The sequence below is a fragment of the Odontomachus brunneus genome, unplaced genomic scaffold (assembly GCF_010583005.1).
Source record: "Odontomachus brunneus isolate Ranch 3 - 2012 unplaced genomic scaffold, Obru_v1 Obru_scaffold_047, whole genome shotgun sequence".
Classification (NCBI taxonomy): domain Eukaryota; kingdom Metazoa; phylum Arthropoda; class Insecta; order Hymenoptera; family Formicidae; genus Odontomachus; species Odontomachus brunneus.
The window spans coordinates 1,815,528-1,836,466 of record NW_022639497.1 but is presented as its reverse complement, the minus strand read 5'-3'; the positions used below and the strand labels follow the sequence as shown (position 1 = coordinate 1,836,466).

At 47.0% G+C, this 20,939-nt stretch overlaps 3 protein-coding genes and 1 non-coding gene across 9 annotated transcripts in view; 2 read left to right on the top strand and 2 right to left on the bottom strand.

The window, feature by feature from the left end:
* The window catches only part of LOC116844886 (ras suppressor protein 1-like), a 12,821-nt gene extending 11,267 nt beyond the window's left edge, over nt 1-1,554 (top strand). Inside the window, exons 2-7 of the mRNA XM_032817007.1 lie at nt 73-123; nt 224-344; nt 428-545; nt 613-696; nt 809-923; nt 1,421-1,554. Of these exons, the coding sequence (XP_032672898.1) occupies nt 73-123; nt 224-344; nt 428-545; nt 613-696; nt 809-923; nt 1,421-1,554 (623 nt within the window). The remainder of the gene's footprint in view (nt 1-72; nt 124-223; nt 345-427; nt 546-612; nt 697-808; nt 924-1,420) is intronic.
* Nucleotides 1,555-2,357: 803 nt separating this feature from the next.
* Trnas-gcu lies at nt 2,358-2,439 on the bottom strand. Its single transcript has one exon. It is a non-coding gene; the product is annotated as a tRNA-Ser (tRNA).
* A 307-nt stretch (nt 2,440-2,746) lies between these two features.
* LOC116844910 (tubulin alpha-1 chain-like) lies at nt 2,747-5,594 on the top strand. The gene is made up of 5 exons (XM_032817049.1): nt 2,747-2,822; nt 3,030-3,246; nt 3,701-4,530; nt 4,792-4,955; nt 5,172-5,594. Exons 1-5 carry the CDS (start codon nt 2,820-2,822, stop codon nt 5,293-5,295), a joined length of 1,338 nt encoding a protein of 445 aa, XP_032672940.1. The 5' UTR covers nt 2,747-2,819; the 3' UTR covers nt 5,296-5,594.
* A 216-nt stretch (nt 5,595-5,810) lies between these two features.
* LOC116844909 (protein neuralized) overlaps nt 5,811-20,939 on the bottom strand; it is an 84,108-nt gene continuing 68,979 nt past the window's right edge. For 4 of the 6 annotated variants that reach the window (XM_032817043.1, XM_032817042.1, XM_032817044.1 and 1 more), the window contains exons 2-4: nt 14,838-15,004; nt 11,626-12,194; nt 5,811-10,657 (exon numbers count right to left, since the gene is read on the bottom strand). In XM_032817043.1, the coding sequence (XP_032672934.1) occupies nt 9,433-10,657; nt 11,626-12,194; nt 14,838-15,004 (1,961 nt within the window). In that variant the 3' untranslated portion in view covers nt 5,811-9,432. Of the gene's footprint in view, nt 10,658-11,625; nt 12,195-14,837; nt 15,005-15,359; nt 16,446-16,477; nt 18,213-20,939 lie in introns of those variants that run through there. The other 2 variants (XM_032817048.1, XM_032817046.1) reach the window with 2 other exon arrangements.

Here is a 20,939-nt window from a genome sequence, read left to right as displayed (position 1 = left end):
TTTTTTATCTTATTATATGACGAACTTTCCAATCCGAGGTGAAGCCGGGCTTTACCAGTTGCTATGTTTCAGTGAACATGATCAATGTAACGAGGCTGACGCTAAGTCACAATAAAATTCAAGGTAAAGTTCTATCCTGACGTAATCCTCCGCAAGCGACACATTAACGCTGCGTTGCCGCTCCAATCGATTATTCACGCCAACGTTTACTTTCCTATCGCAGCGGTGCCACCGGGTCTTGCAAATCTGGTCAACCTGGAGATACTGAATCTCTACAACAATTACATCACCGAGCTGCCCATCTCGTTGTCGCAAATGCCGAAGTTGCGAATCCTCGACGTAGGGTCGGTAAACGACTTTCGTGAAACGCGTATCTTATTAATTAATTTGTTGCGACGAACACTTAAGTTCTCGTTTCGAACTGTAGAAATAACCGGTTAGACGTGCTTCCCCACGGCTTCGGTGCGTTTCCGGTCCTCGAGGTGTTGGATCTTTCGTACAATAATCTTAGCGAGAAGAATCTGCCTGGCAACTTCTTCATGATGGCTCAGTCATAATCGTTAGGATTGATCGGCCGTAGCTTCGTGTGTTTTGACTTTTCTCTTCTCTTCAGAGACCTTACGAGCTCTTTATCTGGGTACCAACCATTTCGAATATCTGCCGCCTGAAATCGGCCAGCTAAAGAATCTCCAAATTGTAAGCATCTCTTACGAGACCTCTTCCTTTCACGGCTTTTTCTTATTTTCCTTCATTCTTTGTGAAGAAGATTCGTTTCCGCGTGGATTCTTCGATCGATATCTGTTTTTAGCTCGGGCTGGAGAATAACGATCTGGTGGAGTTGCCGAAAGAGATTGGGGAGCTGACTCGTCTCAGGAAACTGCATATCCATGACAATTTTTTGGCGGTGTTGCCGCCCGAAATAGGTAGATAAGACAGATAGACAGATAAATACTCAAATAAACTGAGAGAACAAATATCTAAAAATTAGTAAATATTTACTTTAGTGGATACCAACATAGTATATTTACTTAAATTTAAATTCTTTTATTTAAATAGAATAAATAATTGTTTCTATAAAAAAAATAAAGTTCCCTTAAAATTTTAAGAAAATATATATTTTCTTATTGTGAGAAATATCTTATATATTGATATAAGTAAATACGCTGTTAGTACTCACTAATTAAATATTTCCTTTAATATTACTCTCATTAATTTTTTCTCTTAGTGTAGCATAAGGCATCTCAGAATCATCCTGAACGTGTCTAAAACGCGTGAAGAGTGTCTTAGAACGTCCTAAGCATATTTAGGATTTTAGGGCACTTCTTGCCTCATTGGAGTAAATAGATAAATACATAGATGGATAGAGAGAGATAGATGGTTACGATGGAATGGATAAGTGTATAAGTGGATGCTTTTGCAGGGAATCTGGATCTGGTGTGTAACATTGAGATGTTGCGGATGGAGAACAATCCGTGGATCACCCCGATCGAAAAGCAGCTGGGAGTGGGCATATCTCATATTATGGACTACATCCGGTCGGAAACTTATCGATAGTAGGTACCTTTTGGTTCTGATCGTTCCGACGATCTTCAAAAACGATCAACGGCCACGTTAGTCGTCTCGAATCGCGTGCGCACCATTTTCTCGCGGACAGTTCGTCGTATGCGATTCGAGAGGATTAAGTTGATAAGTTGAACGTAATTGTCGATCGGCTAGCATAAACGAGGGAGCATTTCGTCACCTGTCGCTTTTTGCAGCGTGTATAACCGACACCAAAGTGCCAAAGTACCGCAGTCCCCCATTGAGATCGACCGGTCCAGGATGATGTGGCGCGATCGTCACCGAGACCTGTCTGCTGAGATGGATGAGATTTGGCGCACGTATTAATTACATATATCGTTTCGACTAATAATTCAGAAGTCTCGAACGGAGAAATCTTTTTTGCAAGCCACGTTACTGCCAGTAACTAATCATTAATTTATGAATTAAATACAATTAATTAATGAATACAGAAGCTAAACCAAGTGCCTCCCAGAGTAGGTTTGACCATAACAAGAGATTGTCTATGTTTGTAACATTGTTATAAGTTTTCTAATTGTCCATCGAACTAATATATATGTACATCTACACACGTATATATTATTAATTAAGATTTAACTAAAAAAATATATATGATAAATATATGATAAATATATAAAAATATATGAAAGATATTTTCGCTAGTTTTGCTTCGCGTTTTCAATTTCTAGTTTCTTCTTATTTCCAGCTTGAACGTCGCTACCTGTGATGGCACATCGGTGTTCAGGTACATACTTAGTGTAAATTTCATTTTTATTTGGGCGTGGAAAAAAATTGCTCGACGAGGATGGGATTCGAACCCACGCGTGCAGAGCACATTGGATTAGCAATCCAACGCCTTAACCTCTCGGCCACCTCGTCCACTGGCGGGCTACTCAAAAAATGCATCTGGTACGGGGTGCCAACCCTCTGTTGATGTAGGATTCCCTCTCGACTTACTAATGCACGCGCAACGCACACACTTTCAGATGATGGAAAAAGTGTGTTGTATTTTGAAGGGAGTCCCTTAATTTCTTCTTGATCAACTTCAATTTTTCGCGCGTAACACATGCTTATTTTGCGGCGGAAAAATGATTTTCCAAGCCTCCTAGATCCTCGCGCCGAGTCCCGTCGTTTCTCCCAGCAACGAAAACAAAATGACAAAACAGATCGTTTCGACAGAGTTCGCCTTCGGTGTCTGACATCCAACGTTGTTCGTTTATCCCCGTTCTCCAGCTGCAAGCTAATTCTTTATTCCCAAAATGGTAAATATCGCAAATTCCGATCGTTCGCGCGCGCTAAACAGCTCACCGGTCGTGTTTTCTCGTATTCGCAAGCGCTAAATCAACAAATGGCGTAAGATTCCGAACGTAGGATTTAGAAGCCATGATTGAACACGAATTGTAAAAAAGCAATCAATCGCGAGACATATGTTCGATAAGATAAGCTAATGCGCTCCGAAAAAACGACAGCGTGAGGTACTCTCGGTACACATCGGCCAAGGAGGCGTGCAGATGGGTAATGCTTGTTGGGAGTTGTACTGTTTGGAACACGGTATACAACCCGACGGCATGTTGCCGCCACAAAATTGCGCAACCGACGAGGGCTTTCAGACCTTCTTCAGCGAGACCGGCGGCGGCAAGTACGTGCCCCGAGCCGTCTTCCTCGACCTCGAACCCACGGTGATAGGTAAATCGTTTGTGATACTTGGGCAGTCGTGTTTTTTCCAACGTTTTTCTGGTGGAATTCCCCTCAAAAGATAGAATGACTATCAAATTTGAGTGACTTCACTTATATAGAGTAAATCTTATCTGAATATTTTCTCTGAGTATTTCAACTGTGAATATTTTCATTCAAAATTTCACAGTGAATGTGACTACACCGTTATAGGAACAAATTCATCCATAGAATAAAGATTTACTTCTGTTTGAGATTTTATCCCAAAGAATTTATTCTCTAAATCGCTTAGAGTGAAATTCCACTCGAAAAATAAAGCGAGAGTTACTTGAATTTAAAAGAATTTTCACTTCTATTGAGTGAAACTTTCTGCGAAATTTAGACAACAGGCTAATTATTCCGGAACCATAGCTCTCCTCACTCTCTGCAATCTCGCGAACTCGTCGGTCGTTCATACGTTTTGTAGACGAGGTGCGCACGGGAACATACCATCAGCTGTTCCATCCCGAGCAGCTGATCTCCGGCAAGGAGGACGCCGCGAATAATTATGCGCGCGGTCACTACACCCTCGGCAAGGAAATCATCGACCTCGTGCTCGATCGGATTCGCAAGATAGCCGACATGTGTTGCGGCCTCCAAGGCTTCCTCATCTTCCACGCGTTCGGCGGTGGCACCGGTTCCGGCTTCGCCAGTCTGCTGATGGACCGTCTGTCCATGGACTACGGCAAGAAGTCGAAGCTGGAATTCGCCATCTACCCGTCGCCGCAGATTTCTACCGCCGTGGTGGAGCCGTACAACGCCATCCTGACGACCCACACTACTCTGGAGAACTCGGACTGCGCGTTCCTCGTGGACAACGAGGCGATCTACGACATTTGCCGGCGCAATCTCGACATTGAGCGGCCGACCTACACGAACCTTAACCGGCTGATCGGCCAGATCGTCTCGTCGATCACGGCGTCGCTGAGGTTCGACGGCGCCCTCAACGTTGACCTCACCGAGTTTCAGACCAACCTCGTGCCTTATCCCAGAATACACTTTCCGTTGGCGACCTATGCGCCCATCGTGTCCGTTGAGAAGGCTTACCACGAACAGCTGACGGTAATGGAGCTCACGTCGGCTTGCTTCGAGCCGTCCATGCAGATGGTCAAATGCGATCCACGAAGAGGCAAGTACATGGCCTGCTGCTTGCTGTACCGAGGCGACGTCGTCCCGAAGGACGTGAACGCTTCCATCGCGACCATCAAGACCAAGAGGACGATACAGTTCGTCGACTGGTGCCCGACCGGATTCAAGGTTAATGGTTTAACAACGTTCCTTTGCGCAACTCGCGATTCAAGCGTTGTAAAAGAAGTGACTTGCTCGCAAACGAGATATTACGCTCTCTTCTCACATAACACTTCGAGATATCTTAAAGTCATCCTGAATGTACTCGAGACATCTTAGGGGCGCTTCCCAGACGTTTAGGATGACTCTAGGGTGATTCTAAGATAGTTATTTGGGTTCAATTCGGTCTTTCACAAATTCGACATCAACTGGTCGGCTTCGGGATGACAGGTAGGGATCAATTACCAACCGCCAACGGTGGTGCCGGGTGGCGATCTCGCGAAGGTGCAGAGAGCAATGGCCATGTTGGCGAACACCACGGCCATCTCCGAGGCGTGGAGCCGACTGAACCGGAAATTCGATCTGATGTTCAGCAAACGAGCGTTCGTGCACTGGTAAACATCCCCGACGTAAATTCTTATTTCGCGAGATAGGGATGCGTTTGGGGAGCGTGCTATCAACGCTGACGCATTCTTCTGTCCTTATCGCTCTTTGGATGTACAGCCAGGATAGAATGATGTATTCATGCTAAATAGCGCCGATAGCGGGCCCTCTGTGCGCACCTTTGACCTACGCGTCGTCACTGCGTTTTCATTGCGACACTCCGTCAGGTACGTCGCCGAGAACATGGACGAGAACGAGTTCAACGAAGCTAGGGAGGACCTGGCGGCGTTGGAGAAAGACTACAAAGAAGTCGCCGCGGACTCTGTGGATATCGAAGATGAAGAATTGTAGATTTTCCCGCGCTTGCAGCGAGAACGCACGCGTCGCGGTGGGATAAACGAATGTTACGTTATCGGTGTCGCATCGTTTTCTCTCTCCCCCTCTTATACTCACATATATATACATCTTTTTATTTACAATTTTATTTTGTACACGCACATACAATTGTACGTCGTCTTTTTTTTGTTGTCTCCTGTACATGTCCTTTGTATATCGCTTTTATTATAGACACGTCGCGAGATACTCGTGCATTCAGTCGCCTTCATGAGATAGCTGAATCCACGAAGCTCATCTTGCGACGGATTTACAAGCCTCAGTGCGTCCTCGTATTGTGTACGTATAATAAAAAGAAAATGAAAGAAGATTCACTCCGTGGCGCGAGGATTTTCAGTCGCGGATTCGAGTCTCTATACTTTTTCTGCACGTCCCACATAATAAATCCTCGCGATTCCAGAAGGGGATCGGCAGGAAGGAAGGAGGAAGGGAAGGAAGGAGGGAGGAAGGAACGTAAAGACGAGACGATGTGATTCAGAGATATTATAGGCTTTTTATTATGTAGAACAGCACGCGGCTGCGTACGAATTATATTACATATGTATAAATTTCTCTCTCTCCATCGGCGTATCTTTACATTACGGTCGGAGAAACCCTCATCGCGTCGTAGAATTTTTCCCCTCTCTTCCCCATCAGACGTGGTGGAAGTGTATCGTGGCAGTGTGTAAAATTTACGAATATATGTCTCTGTCTTTTTTTCTTTTCCTCCCTCTCTCTCTCTCTCCGCGTCTCGCCTGTTTATTGTGTGCGTGTGTTTATGTTTACAGGTGTCTCTCTGCGTATGACACGTGGGGGAATAGCGGACCTATATGTATATGTATATTTATTTATATATATATATATATATATATATATATATATATGTATATATATGGACGTTGCAGGGCAAAAACGAAAGAAAAAGAAACACTTCGGTATTTCCACTCGCGAACATGCATTTCGTGATAAACGTCGAATTAAATAGCCGTTAGTCGCACAATAGAGAGTCGTAGGTTGATAAGAATAATAATAAGGGCGAATAGCAGATCAAAGTAAGAAACGTAAGTAGAGCGATGACGATATATCGAAGGCGCACGGCTAAGCTTACGAACGGCATAAACGACACAACTAATCGCGCTGACCGCGACGATAACGATGATAACGAGAGTAAATTGTAAACGTTCGTCGTATAATGATTAACCACGAGCGTCTCTCTCTTTTTCTCTCTCTCTCTCGCGCTCTCTAATCTCTTCTCGCTCTATTCTCGTCGCCTCGTTAGCAACGATCTGGAACTATTTTCCCGTTCTCGTCGTACCAATAGAATAATAATATTAATAATCGTCCTTATCGTTATATCTTTTTTTTTTCTTCATTTTAATAAGATCGCGGACGCGCCGTTTAGCTTGGCATAGAGGCGCGTCGCAATAATTCGCATCTCTCTTCGTAATCTATAAAATCTCTCTGTCTCACTCTTTCTCTGTCTCTCGCTTCGTGTGTCTACCTATCACTCTCTTTCCCCTTCGTTTGTTTGACGGAGAAGGAAAGCTTTGCCTCGTATCTCACATTCGTCATACTTTTTGGATTGACGGCCTAAGATCCGCCGCTCGCTGGACTAGAGATTTCACTACTGCTTTATTGCGCATCCATTAGTTATAGTCGAGAGAGGATCGTCTCCTCTTCTCTTCGCTTCTCGCTAAAAGTTACTTTTTCTTTTTTTTTTTAATGTAAGGGCTCAGACACCTCGTTCCCTTTGGCTCGAAATCATTTAGTTTCGTTCAAAAGCACTCTCTCTCTTTTTCTCTCTCTCCCTCTCATTCTCTTCAAACTTGCAAAAAGTCCGTCTTCCCCTCTCGCGCTTCTCGGGAAAGGGCGCGTCGCGAAATAAAATGCGGACGATTGTCGCGATAAAAGGTCACTCTGCTGTTCACAGTATTAAACAGTCGTGCATGTGTAGGACAGCTTCACATTTTCGTTTAATAACAGGTCAAAGGGCGCCGCACGCGTTTCCGTTTATAAATACATCCACGAAAGACTTCGTTTAGGAAGTCTTTTTCTTTGAGATGAATGAAAAAACTTTAACAAGGCACGATAGCTAACCAAGAGCAGCGCCAAGTTCCCGAGTTCATCCGAGTGCCGGCGAAACAACGTCGACTCTTCCCAACGAATTGACGCGAATCGTTGGCGCGAGGAAGCGAGATTACGGCGGAGCTTGGAATCGAAACTTTTTCCCGCTTCTTCATTCTGAACTCCGCCGCAGGAGAAAAATATTGAAAAGGAACTTCACGATGATCGTGTCGGCTCGTCGACCGCGCTGCTCCTGGACGAAAATGTGCGTTGGCAGTAGGCTTGGGATTTCTCACTGATCGTTGTGTATCATCTTGAAGTCAGCACGTGAAACTTCATAACGCTGAAGAACTTTTGGAATCTTCGACAATCGTGAACGTGGTAACAAGATGAAAGTCGATCAGGTGGAAGCGATCGTCGCCCTTCGCGCTGTCCGCACGTGAATACTCGTTGGGGTGTCGCGAAGTAACGGCGGATAACGAAGTAACGCAGGCGGGAAACGATCAGGATCTTTGGTAAAAAGCCCGCCTGGCATGATACGTCAGATTCGACCATGGACTCTCGTGCGTTAATGTCCAAGACGAAAGGAAACGCGAACGAATATCAGTATATCGAGACCGTCACATTCTCGTCGCGGAAATTGGAACCGAACGAGATTCCCTACGATCGCATCCTAAGAGAGGGCGGGGGGAGCGCGAACGAGCTTGCTCTGAAAGTGCTCCAGGCGTCTGATCGGAAAGTTCGTTCTACATAATCACACACGGTCCATTAAATAATAATCACGCTACATATAGTGACTATGTTAATTCACCAACCATCACTATAATCTCGGCAATCGTAAAAATAATAGCGATTGTGGCAAATGAAGCTGCTCGCGAGTAATAAAGACAGTTACAATGTGAACGAATAACTAATAATAATAATAATTAATATATCATATCGATAGAGTTAATATTAAAAAAAAAAAATAATAGCAAAATAATAAAATAATTCAAAGGCTGGAAGTAATACAGTAATAGTAGTAATTGTAGTAGTATAGTAGTAGTAGTTGTAGTAGTACTAATAGCGATAGATCAGAGCGATAGTAGTAGTAATAGTAGTGGTAAGTGGTAATAGTAATAATAGTAGTTGTAGTAGTAGTAATTGGTAATGGTAGTGACGATTATGTCGCTTGTGAAAATATCTAAAATCGATCTATCTCTTTTTGCAATCGCGCGTAACCTCACTCACTCACTCACACGTCTCACGCATTCCCTCGATGGGACTTGACAGGATATCATCGGCACAAGCAGCAACTCGATCAGCTACAACGACTGTTACTATGTCTCTCTCTTTCTCTCTCTCTCTCTCTCTCATACATACGCACGCGTAACGCATATACATTCACACTCTCTTTCGTTCTCACACAGACCCGCGGCGACTCATCTCCGCGTTCTCGCTCGATCGCAAACGGCGGTAGTGATCGCGATTTCCCGAAAGCACCGTTGCTTTCTTCGCGCAGGTGATGGTCCGCGCGCTCCTCGTTAATTGGCACGTTAATTGACAGCGACGCGATCTCAATAGAGGTATGTCGCGAGAATAATATTCGGCTCGGCTTGGTATAGCTCGCGACTGTCGTTTCTCTCGTCGTGAAAAACGATTTTTCTTTTTCACGAATTCGGAGAGATCTCAGGGTGGTAGGTGTGTATATGAGCGTCCACCCCCTTGGCTTCGTCTCGTATCGCGAAACTAGAACGTGTGTAGAAAAGAATTGGTAATACGGCAGTGTGAGAGGAAGCGGCGACTCGCGATTGTTTCGACGCTGGTCGTGGTGTGTATGCCACTGGCAGAGTATCGTTCGTTCCGGCGGTGGCGAGAAGCGCTCCGATGAACCGCAGCGGGTTATTCGTACACGCGCGCACGGGCGCGGCGGAAGGAAACGACGACGGAAGCACGGTGATGATGATAACGACGATGACGGACGCGGGCGACGGTGGTGGGAACCGGGAAGACGTTCACACTCGTCTCTCAGTCCACGACGTGGCCCCGGTCACGACCCGGCCGGGACAACGTTCAGGAGCGGTAGATGCGAATGACGTCGCGGATCGGCGCGCGGCAGAGCGGGCAGTGTCCGCCGCCCTTGCCGCGCCACTGCTGGATCGCGCAGGTATAGCACATGCACATGTGACCGCACATGTACAGCACGCTGTCGATGCTCCTCTCGTAGCAAATGGAGCACTCGCTCGGCTGACCGGTCAATGTCGGCTGCAAGCTCTCACTCCATTGCTGCAAGTGGGACGAAGCGTGCGAGTGCGACGTCAGGGTACCGTCCAGACTCTGGTAAGTGACCGGGTCCACATACGTGGACGAGCCGGTGCTGGCCATAGTGCCAGTGAGCGGCGGCGAGGACTGTCTGGAGGAACCCGGATGTGGTACCGGCGCGGGTGCCGCTGCGGACGACAGATGCACTGGTTGTTGTTGTTGCTGCTGCTGCTGCTGCTGCTGTTGCTGCTGCTGCTGCGACGGTTGCTGCACGTTTCTGTTGTGCGCGTTCGCTGACGCGTAGATCGGTTGCGGTGTAGGTGGCGGCGGCGGGGTAGGATAGCCTGCCTGAGGTGGCAAATTGACAACTAGAACAGTGCCGCCGCCCACCGCCGGCTTAAACTGCACCATCTCGGAGAACCGAGACAGTTCCGTAGCGGCGTTGCTGTGATTTGAGTGTTGTTGTTGTTGTTGTTGTTGTTGTTGTTGTTGTTGTTGCTGCTGCTGCTGTTGCTGCTGCTGCTGTTGGACAATATTAGCTGGTGAAGGATTACTCTGACGTTGCCGTGGTGGCGATGTCGGTCTACTGGCCAACATCCTGACCCTCTGAGTGCTACCGTAAGCGTCCACAAATGCCCACAGCTGCAGGCTCTGGTCGACATGCATGACGACGTTTGGCGGACCGCCGTTCTTGCTCATCTGCACTTCGCCGTAGTGTGTTACCGTGAAAGCGATCTCATCACCGGGTTGCGGACTAGACGCGACGTCTTTGGAGACTACCCAGTACTCGGGACGATCCAGAAGCAGATCGCTATCGTCCGGCAGGTCGTCCGCAGACAACCGCGCGGGGTCGCACGAAGTCAGACCCAATGCGAGGGCGCCTACGTACATGGGCTCGGTGGAGAGGATCTGCACGACCAACCGTTCGCCCAGTAGCAACGGTCGACTCGTGAAGGCGTAGCCGTGACAGAATTCCGTGTCGGTGCGCGTCGCCACGCACTGCTGGTTGCTGAAGCGGATGTTCCTGCCCCGAGTGCTGCAAAAGAAAACCAGGAAGCGGTTACCGGGCGGCGCTCGCTAATGACGGGCGTCTTGGGAAACCATGAAAAGTGGACGGCGAATTAGTTCTGTGCGGCTGAACGGTGCAGCGAATCGTTGAGCGTCGCGCGTGAGACGCCTTTACGGTGGAAAGACCGATGACTCTCGACTTTTACGTGGATAATATCATTTGGCGCACGACATTTCCACCGGTGAAACGATATATCGCGACAAAATGATCATTGACTTGGTTCTTCGCGGCCAAAAGGAGACTAGACATAGCGCAGCATTTTTATTAGAAAACATAATCGCGCGAGCCGCATTACAAGAGGGACAAAAATCGAACTGATGTCGAATCGTATTTTCGTGACTCTCGAATCGACGGGCAAATCAGCGACCGTTAGCGACAACCTCCTCCACTAGACGTACTTCAAGTCACGTCAGACAGGTATTGCAGAATAGAGATTAGAGTTTTTGACGGACAGATCAATTTCGACCTTGACTCGATTCGTCAAGTTTCAATCTTCAGCTAATCTCACGTCAAGTTCATATCAGGTGAAGTATTGCAGATTAGAGATTGGAATTTGACGGATTATTCAATTCTGATCGATTGGTAGAGTTTCGATCTTCAACTAGACTTACGTCAGATCCACATTAGATTAGATATTGCAGATTAGAGATAATCGAGTTTCAGTCTTTAATCTGCAACCTCAGTTATCTTCAACCTCTAGGATCGATTGTTCCAATCTCTTGGTAAGCTACCTGACAGTTAAATCACATATGCCTATCTTTGGTTTTTCTTTAAATTAGACAGAGACAGACATATAAGTTTGTTAGGTAGCTTACCAAGAGGTTTGAACAATCGGTCCCTAGTCTGATAAGAGCTTCACGCACTCGCTCGGGCCAAAGTAGTAACGCGGATGAAACGCGAGTAGAGACCGCGAGTATCAAGCGCTCGATACTTACGAGTGGAAGGGCAGCGGGGTGAAGATGACGCCGGCAGGTTGAAACCTGAGCCCGGGCAGCTCGACGTCGGGCTCGTGATGCATCGACAAGTTCTGCATGGACGGCACGATGATTCTTTCGACATCCCTGCCGGCGTTGCTGGCGTCGTCCATCGCCGAGTGCCTGCTGTGCTGCGCGTTGTCCTCGTTGCTGTGCTCGGCGCCCCGCCTGATGTTGTTGAAGTGTTGTCGGTTCGGATCGACGAACTCGATCGCCGTGCTGTTGCCGTAGACGTCGATGATCGCCCAGAGCGGACCCCGCGTCTCCACGCCGCTGAAGAAGAGGCCCTTCTCCTCGCCGTTGACGCCGAAGTGAACATCGCCAGCCGAAGTTACGTAGTAGAAGAGCACCGTGTCTCGCTCGGCGAATCTCTCGGCCAAAGCTTTGGCCCAATAGCCCGGCTTGTTCGTCAGATCCGGACACGCGTACCTCGGCAGACCGCTCCTGAGGTTGATCGGGTCGTTGCTGGTGAAGCCGAAGCGGATCACGCCGCTCCAATTATCGGATATCTCCAGGAACTTCACGCAAACCTGCGTGATTGCAGAGAAAATTCCAGCTTATAATTTAGTCTCTAGTGAGTATATGTGTGTATGTATGTGTGCATTCGTGTGTTCGTGCGTGTGTGTATGTGTAAATACATACACACGAGCGGGAGAGACTCCCGGTGGGGATTCCCGTCTTTTCCGAGTCACAATTTTAGTTCACACAATTTTAGTTGCGTAAACTCTGCAAATTTCATCCAACTTAAAGAACCAACACGGAATATTGCAACAAATATATCATCGTTTTCTCCATATTGAGCCTTAAAGAAGGGGGCTTACTTCAAGATTTTTATTTAATATTTGATTACATCAATATTCTACCTGCATTTTATCGTTATTGCTTATTTTAATAAATAATTTATGATTTACGTAACTTACTCGATTGCAGATAGATTATATTTGATAAGCAAATATTAAATAACCGAATAAGAAGTAACGAGCAAATGGATAAAACGAAGCAATAAATCCTCTTTACGATCTCCTTAAAAGTTCTTATATTGTTGGAAATCTCGATTCGGAAGTTTAAAGACAATGAGAAGTGAGAAATATATAATAGTTGAGAAATAATGAGAAACTGCGATTGTGTGTAAAATAACGGTGAGCACCGATAGAGACTTAAACATAGATTCGGTACGATAATTCTTGAAACGGTAAAGTGAAAAGAGACATCGCGCGGCACTCGTGAAGTGTTTTGAAAACATTCATTGTTATGACTCCTCCATCACCGGGACTATGATCAGCGCGTCATTGTTTTCGTGGGCAACGGCGATAGTTTTTGTCCCTCTTGCCGATTGTTTTGGTATCTGTCGTACGTCTCGTACTTCTCCGAGTCATTACGTCTCGAGCCGACGCACACACCGCGACGCGAAGCACGTGTACGTCAGTCGTCAGTTGTTCTTGTGGTCTCTTGAGATATTTAATCGGACTCTCGCCGGCATCGCGTTAATTAATACATTTCTCCGATTGAATCGTGTCTATGCGAGTGTCAGTGTGAGTGCAACAATGGAATATCCGGAGCAGCCGAGAGCAGGATGGACCGGGAAGGATCACAGAACGCAGGATGACCAGACGTGAACGGCGATACATATTTTCCAGGTATGTCAAATCATTTGTTGTACGAAATGTTCTAGATTTTGACGGACGAATTTATCGAAAACAACAAGGGGATACCCGAGTCGAAACTTGGGCCATTACTCATAGTTGTAATGAATTATTGACAGTCTTTGATCGCGAGAATAATTAATTAGAGATTCATACTATTATTCAAGTATTTCGACCAATACTTTTTGCTCGTGAAATATACACAGATTGACTGATAATCAGAAATATTCATAAAGCTAAAATTATTTATCAATTAACACTATGAATTTTGGCCTCCGAATTTAGTGTAAGATCATGATTGTTGACTTCTGATAATGTTAATAATGCTCCTTGGGCCGTGAATCCTGTCTTGTCCACACATTCACTAATATCCTTCTTCCTTGATATAATATCGAGCAAAATTTAAGTATCTATTTAATATACAACGTTATTCAAGACACAACTGCTGTCTTTGCTTCTGTAACTGCTCCCTCCTCACCTCTTTTATATTTCCAAATCCTATCGAAATTTCCAACGGCCATGAAGAAACAAAAATATTATAAATAAAAAAATGTATTGATTTATTAAACCATTACTTGATGACCTTTGCGAGATTATTTAATATTCCTTTATTTTACATATTCTATCTGCAGTCGAGTCAGTTTTATATAATTAGCATTCGCAACAAACATTGCTCATTAATTACAAGCAATTAAGATTGCTGACTTATGTAACCAGTTGCTCGTTGAAATTAAGAAAAGATTCAATGCGGGTAGAATATCGAGAATATTATATAATTTTCTCGAAGCCTCTCGAAGCCTCAGCACGTAGAAGAACGACGATAAGTGACCACTCGCAACATCAAGGCAGGACAATGGCTTGTACAGTGTTACACGTTGAGATTCTCCGTTGGTCTTTCAAGTTGAGCGCAATTTGCAGGACTAATGTGGAGAGCCGAGACTCGGAAATCACCTTATGAAATCGCGACGGAGTCGAGCGATCCTAAAACGGAATTAGCCGGCACACATCCTCGCGAATTAATTAGGAACGCCTCCCACGGAGCGCGCGTCATCATAATTTCACGAGTACACACTGAGACCTCGAGCCGGTCCCCCGTGTGATTAGCTGAAATTCGCCGTGTTTGGGCCGAACACCGCCTCGCCTCCGATCAATCGCAGCTCCCACCCACGCCTCATTAGCGGCGCCCGGCCTCCGCGTATTTACGGAAGACGTCCGCGCTCGTCCGTCGTTTGGAGCGCCGTTTAACGCGCGGTTACACGCGACTTACTCGTGTTACCTAACTACAAGCGGTATACGCCGTCGTCGTTGTCTCGCAGATGGCGGCTCGTAATTCTAACGCGGGCGACATGCAAAACAACGTGCCGCGTAAAAAGAGCGCTCATGGTCGTGGCGGTCTGTTTTAATATCCAAGGAATGCAAACGGCGGTTTCTCGAGTGGAACGCGAGTCGCCGTTTTCCCACATTTTAATATGCGCCGCGTGTTGAATGCGACTTAGAAATGTCGCGATTAGATCGCGCGCGATCGCTTACCTTCTCGCCCACTCGCACGGGCCTGGCGCTAAAGGTGACACCCTTGCAAAAGCTCTCGTGCCTCCTGGCGATCGTGCCGCCATTGCACAGCCGGATGTTGTCGCCGTGCACGTGGTGGAACGTCAACGGCGGCAGGTTGTTGGTGCCCGCGCTCGACGATCTCGGCGCTGCAACAAAAGAGAACGATCGATCAGTTGGTTAATAATTGCCACGATAAGTATCGCGACTATTTCTCGCGCGGACTAACTCTCCATCTCTGTTTTTATTTAGTCGCTGAGAACGCCAGCTCACATAACGCCGGCATTGCACTGCTGACAGCTACATAATGCGCGCACACGCATAACTTTAAATATTCTCCTCTCTTAAGGCCGCGATATAAAAAATTGCGAAAAAGTTCAAGAAGAAAATTGATCGCACGTCGGCAAGTCCGACGTGAGATTGTTTCGTAAGTTCCGCTTAAATCGCGTTGACGTACGGAAAAAGAATTTGATCGGATGAATTGATTTCTGATGAAATACAAACCATTCAGAAATTTCGCCTGCAGAAGACTCAGACCTGTATTAATAGTCATTAAGCATTGACTTTAATAGTATTAAATCAATAAATGAATGTTAATAGTAAATTAAGATTGACATCATTCGTATTTTGCGTACAAAACAAAAACTTGGTTGAACGAGCCAATTTCTGATGAAATACGAATAACTCAGAGATTTCAAATGACTAAAATCCTGTTCAAGCCCGTACATTAATAGTTGTCACTTGAAATTCTTCTAAAGTGAAATATTTAGATTTAAATTCAAAGTTAAGATGTAAAACTTTCTCGATCGACCCGTACGGCTACAGATATGAAAGTCACATTTATCAGAATTCAACAAAAAATCTTGAATCTGATTCTGAATAGGAATCCGAGTATCTCACTTGAGACAAGTTGACAAGTGACAGCCATTAATATAGGCTTTAAACAGAATTCTAATAATTTTAGTGGGAATTTCTGAATCTTTGGTACTTCACCAGAAATTGATTCATCTAACTAAGCTTTTACTTTTGCGCAAAATGGCGAATTCATCAAGATGTTTATCTTTTCCTCTGCTCTCTCTCTCTCTCTCTTTCTTTTTTATAGAGAAAAAAGTACTCTTAGTACGTTTAATAACACTGTTTTTACACTCTTCCGGAGTCACACGCGTAGAGAAGAACGTAGAGTGTTATTAGGCGTACGGAGAGTGCCTTTTCCGCCAGGAAATCTTTCATTTTCGTCGGGGCTCGCTCGACACGAACGTTAATTTACGAACGTCTCGTTGCTGTCGCTGAAAAGTTGTTTCGACCTTTCGACCGATCGTTGCGCGCGTAGGTGTTAACCGCAAAGCCGTTAGATTTCTCTTTTTCGAGGCACGATCAAGGGGGAATCAAAGCAGCGGCGGCGGCGTCGCCGCCGGAAGAAATAGGCCATCGACGTTTTCGGCCGCGGGAAATTCACTCCGCGGGTAGTAGACCGCGACGAGCTGCCGGGGAAACAGGTAGACATGCCGGAGCAGGGCCGGGGCAGGGCGAGAAGATGTGTGGGGAACAAAGCGGTTCTCCAGAGCGTAGGAAAAAGAGGGAGAGAAATTCGATCGGATGCAAGAGCTCGAATGCGAAAGCACCTCTCGGAACTCGTCGAGCGTTTCCACTCTGGTATTTCATAACGCTGGCACGCCGATCCGGTATGCGCGAGTACTCCCGGGATATTTCCAGACGATCGGCCAGGATGACGAGCCCGTCGGCTGGTACCACCACAGATCCTGCCGGGATCCTGCGCGACCTCGCGCTCTCGACTCGAATCGGCCGGCTGTTAATCACGCTAATTATTTCGTACTCGTGCACACTGTTCCTCTACATCGGACATCGCCTTCTTCTCGTCACAATTTTATTTTTATTCGTCACTATTAACGATGTTTTCTTGTTTTTTTGTTTAATTCACTCGTTGGTCGATGAAGCGCGACGATATTCGCGACAAGCACGCGAATCGCGTGTGAATCCCCGTGAGGAACCGAGATGCTCCGCGAGGGTCTTTGTTCTGGAGGACGCGAGTCTTGAGAGTGAACCGGGAGTGTGCCGCGCGTTGATCCGACCGGCGCTCGCGGGAGCCTCGTTCTTACTGACTATCGATATGCCGTGGCGCGTAGCCGATATTGTACGTGCGCCGGAAACCGCACGTTTCGCACCGGAAGCGCCCCGCGCGAGCGCTCGTATTAAAGTACACTGCCGAAAGGATCCGCTTTCTCCGCAAAACGGATGCGACCGAAACCGCCGTTAACAATGCGCACAAGGAAGGAAGTCGGTTCACACCTCGGCGACTTTATCGCGAGTATGCCGCGCACAGAGGTAAATATAAAGGAGGAGAGAAATTTTCGTCCCCCTCTCCACTCGCCGGGGATGCCGGAAATCGGCGCTGAGAAAACACGCACGTTGCCGCGCCTTCAGCTCCGATGGAAAATTCAATTCAGCCACAAGTTGAGCCTTAATTTCAGACGAAAGTTAACCTTGACTCGAGCAATCAATTTCGAGCAATGAGCTCTAACAAATGGTGAGCCTGTTAACCCGATTCAATTGCAATCAGACCGATTAAAAATGAGACCAATAGAAATTAACTATTCGTAGCGTTATTTATCTCAGGAAACTTCAACATCGATGCAAAAATATGCAAATATTATAATCTTAATTCCAATTTATTTCCGACCTCTCCCTCTACGTTTCTTTCATCATGTTTTCCATTTTAATTCATTACGAGTTCAAGTACGAGTTACAGCAGTGCTGTACGGTCAAGTATCGTTCATTAATTTAAAAAAAATGGAAGGCTCAGCCTCGGCTCGAGCGTTCCTCTCAAAAGCGGAAGATTGAATTTAGTCGCGACTCGGGCCTTCATTTAGAATGAGAAAAACTCCAATTATATCGTGGAAAGGACTATAATTGGATCACGGCAAGTGCACGCGCGCACGCGAATAGATTATTAGAAATAGAAAACTGGAATAGCGGAAGTAAGAATAGAACAACGTGTATACAAAGGACGGTGGTCCGACGACCGTGGTCCGTCGGTCTACTACCACCACTATTACGGGAGATCGTCCCGTCGCATCGACGTCGCTTGGCCCACTTATCGTTCGCTCCGCGGGCTTTGCTCCACGAGATTCCTGTGCGCCGCGCGCCCGTATAATAAAATTCTCCCACGGACAGCGTTTCCAGCCCGTGTCTCGAACCGAGGACGCGGTAGGTGCGTGATAAGAAGTTGCTTAGCACGGCCGCCGCGGTCGGGGATACCAATTCCAAGCGCGATTAAATCGCTAACGAACCGAAACCGTACCGCCGATCGCGCGGCTGAATAATCCGCGCGCGGCCGTAATCTATCGGCGCGTATTAGCGTCCGGCAAAAATCGCGGACCGTTCGCTTTTCTCACGCTCCCCGGTAAGGCGCGCATTAGGCAACGGGTTTACGCTAATTGTAATTTCTAATTCGCTGTCTGGGGGAAAGAAAGGGGGGAGAAGAGAGAGGGAGGGAGAGAGAGAGAGAGAGAGAGAGAGAGAGAGAGAGAGAGAGAGAGAGAAACCCCGCCGCTTCTTTTCTCCCCGTCGCGGACACCGTTAGCTGCGCCGTGTGCGGCGCAATGGTAAAAAGTAATGCGCGCTTTCCAAGATTTCGCGGGAACTATCCGATGGAGAGGTCATAATGAACGGACCGATTGCGTGCCATGTCGCCCGCTCTCAGCGTTATTTCTTCAGCTCCGTTCTTGCGTAGTTTTTCGACCAGTCGGCCGAGAGGATCGCCCGCTGCGGAGCATTGTTGCGAAATCCGAAACCCGGGTCGTTGGAGCGTATCTGGACACAACGTGTTGTCCACCGGCAGCGGCCCGTAGCTCGTACGTCACACAACGCGTAGATCGTTCATGTTAATTAAGAAAGCCGAGCGCGTGAGCACGCAGACAGACCTTCATAATTCTTATGACGTGAGTGAGGCTACAATCTTTTTACTTCTCTATTAGTGATAATTGAATTAATCATTATTAGATTTATATTATATGTAATGTACATTTTTTGTTACTTTGATGCAACACAATCATAATTTTCCAAAAGTTACACTCAGACTTTCGTGTCACATTTTACACGGAGAGAATATATATTACAGCCACTCTTGATACATAAATTCTTTTTACCATGTCTCTGGTAGTGCAGGAATATAGTGTCAGTACGGTCTGTCTAAGAAACATAATAAATTTCGCTGGAAACATGGGCAAATTTTAGCACACAGCACACTTCAGTTCCCAAAATAAACGTAGCACACGTGAAGATAATAAACTATTGCAGAATGTCGCTTCATTCTGCGTTTACAAAATTCCATAGTAACTTTTGCTATGAAATTCTGACCATATAGATGATATATATTGGTTTGAATAAATTTTGATAATTTTTCCGTGTGTCTGTGTCGTCATTCTGTGATAAATATCACGTGAGTCACTCATGAGTGGACGCAAGCCTTTACAAGCCGACTAGTAAAGTTGCTGCTATGTCCGAGTATGTCAACATCTTTTTCACTATATTCCGCGTGAAAAATGATTCAGAGATACGACGGTATATCCGCGCGGATCAAGTGTCAGTCTCGATTTGCATATCGGGATATTCGCGATTACTATATTCGCAAGGTTGCGAGCGAGGTTGCTGATCGGGGGAAGGAGATTGCACAACGAGTAACTGGTTTAAATTGACGGCGGGACAAAGCACGCTCGCGGCTGCATCCAACTGTGCGCTACGCCACACTCCGGGAACTGGGAGAGGGATAACGCGCAGACGAGGCGCGTCCTCCCCCGAAGCCGAATGTCCCGCGAATTGGAAGCGTTGTTTAGTCGCGATTAGTCACGGCAAGACGTGATTCCCCAACGCACCTCCGCGGATAGAAACGCCCGGCCGATCCACCGTGGGAATGTTATGACGTATACCGTTGCATCCGAGGCGTTCTCGTTGGCCTCGACGAACAAACCATGACTCCATTTACCCCTCGCGGTCGTCCCGCGCGGCGCGAGACGCTTCGGCTCCAGGACGAGCACGAAGAGACGGCGGGACTTGGCCGATGCGTTGCATGCGTGAAGTATGTGTGCGTGCGTGTATGAGTGAGTGAATGAGTGTGTCTGTTGGCAACGTGATTCGTCTCTCGCGACGACCGTTTCTCCTCCACGTGGACTACTTAGAGGATGCCGGGATTTGTAATCGTGCGACTGTGCGAGATAACGTACTGCCTGAACAGTTATGCGAAATACGCGGATTCGCTGAATAATAACGCGGCGAGTCTGACAGCGGCTCGATGCGTCCTCATCGCTGACGTGCAAAATCGACGGCTTTTCATCATTTCTTCCTCCCCTTCCTCCGCGTGCGCGAGTAACACGCGTCGGTCGGCCACACGCGGCTAAATCGCGAGTCAATCGGAATCCCGATAGTAATTGGTGTATAAACCCCCGCGCCTATGCCGCCGCGTTCGCCAGTGCATCTCGTGGGAAACCCGTGACACACATTCGCGTGAACGCTCGCGCGCGCGCGGAAGTGCAACTCGTAGACTGCAGCACGGTGCATCTCGTCGCCAGCGTCTGATGTGCCGCGCACTCACTCGCTCGCGATGCCGCGAAGTTCAATTAAAATCTCGTTTTCGAGTCGATGTCTGCTGCCTTGCTCCTGGCGAAGTGACAGATGCAGCAGCAGCGAGTGCAGCGAGGGAGGATAAGTGTAGATAGGTAGCGCGGCGAAGACAGATATCGCGCGAGCGATATTTGGACGAATTTTGGCGAGGAATCTCGCGACTAGTCGACGACACTTTGGTCTCTTTTGGTCTTGCGGACCGAGAATTCCGCGAGCCTTTCGCCGCGCACGAGGCGGACGGACGAACGGTCGGTCGGTCGGGGTTTGTTGAATTGGAAATTAAAATCGAATTAGTTCGACTTGATTATTTCCACTTGACCGGCTCCCTTTACTTTGTTCCTGTCGCCGCACGCGACCAGCGACTATGTGCGTCATTCTTATTTTTATCCGCGTACCTCTCTCTCTCTCTCTCTCTCTCTCTCTCTCTCTCTCTCTCTCTCTCTCTTT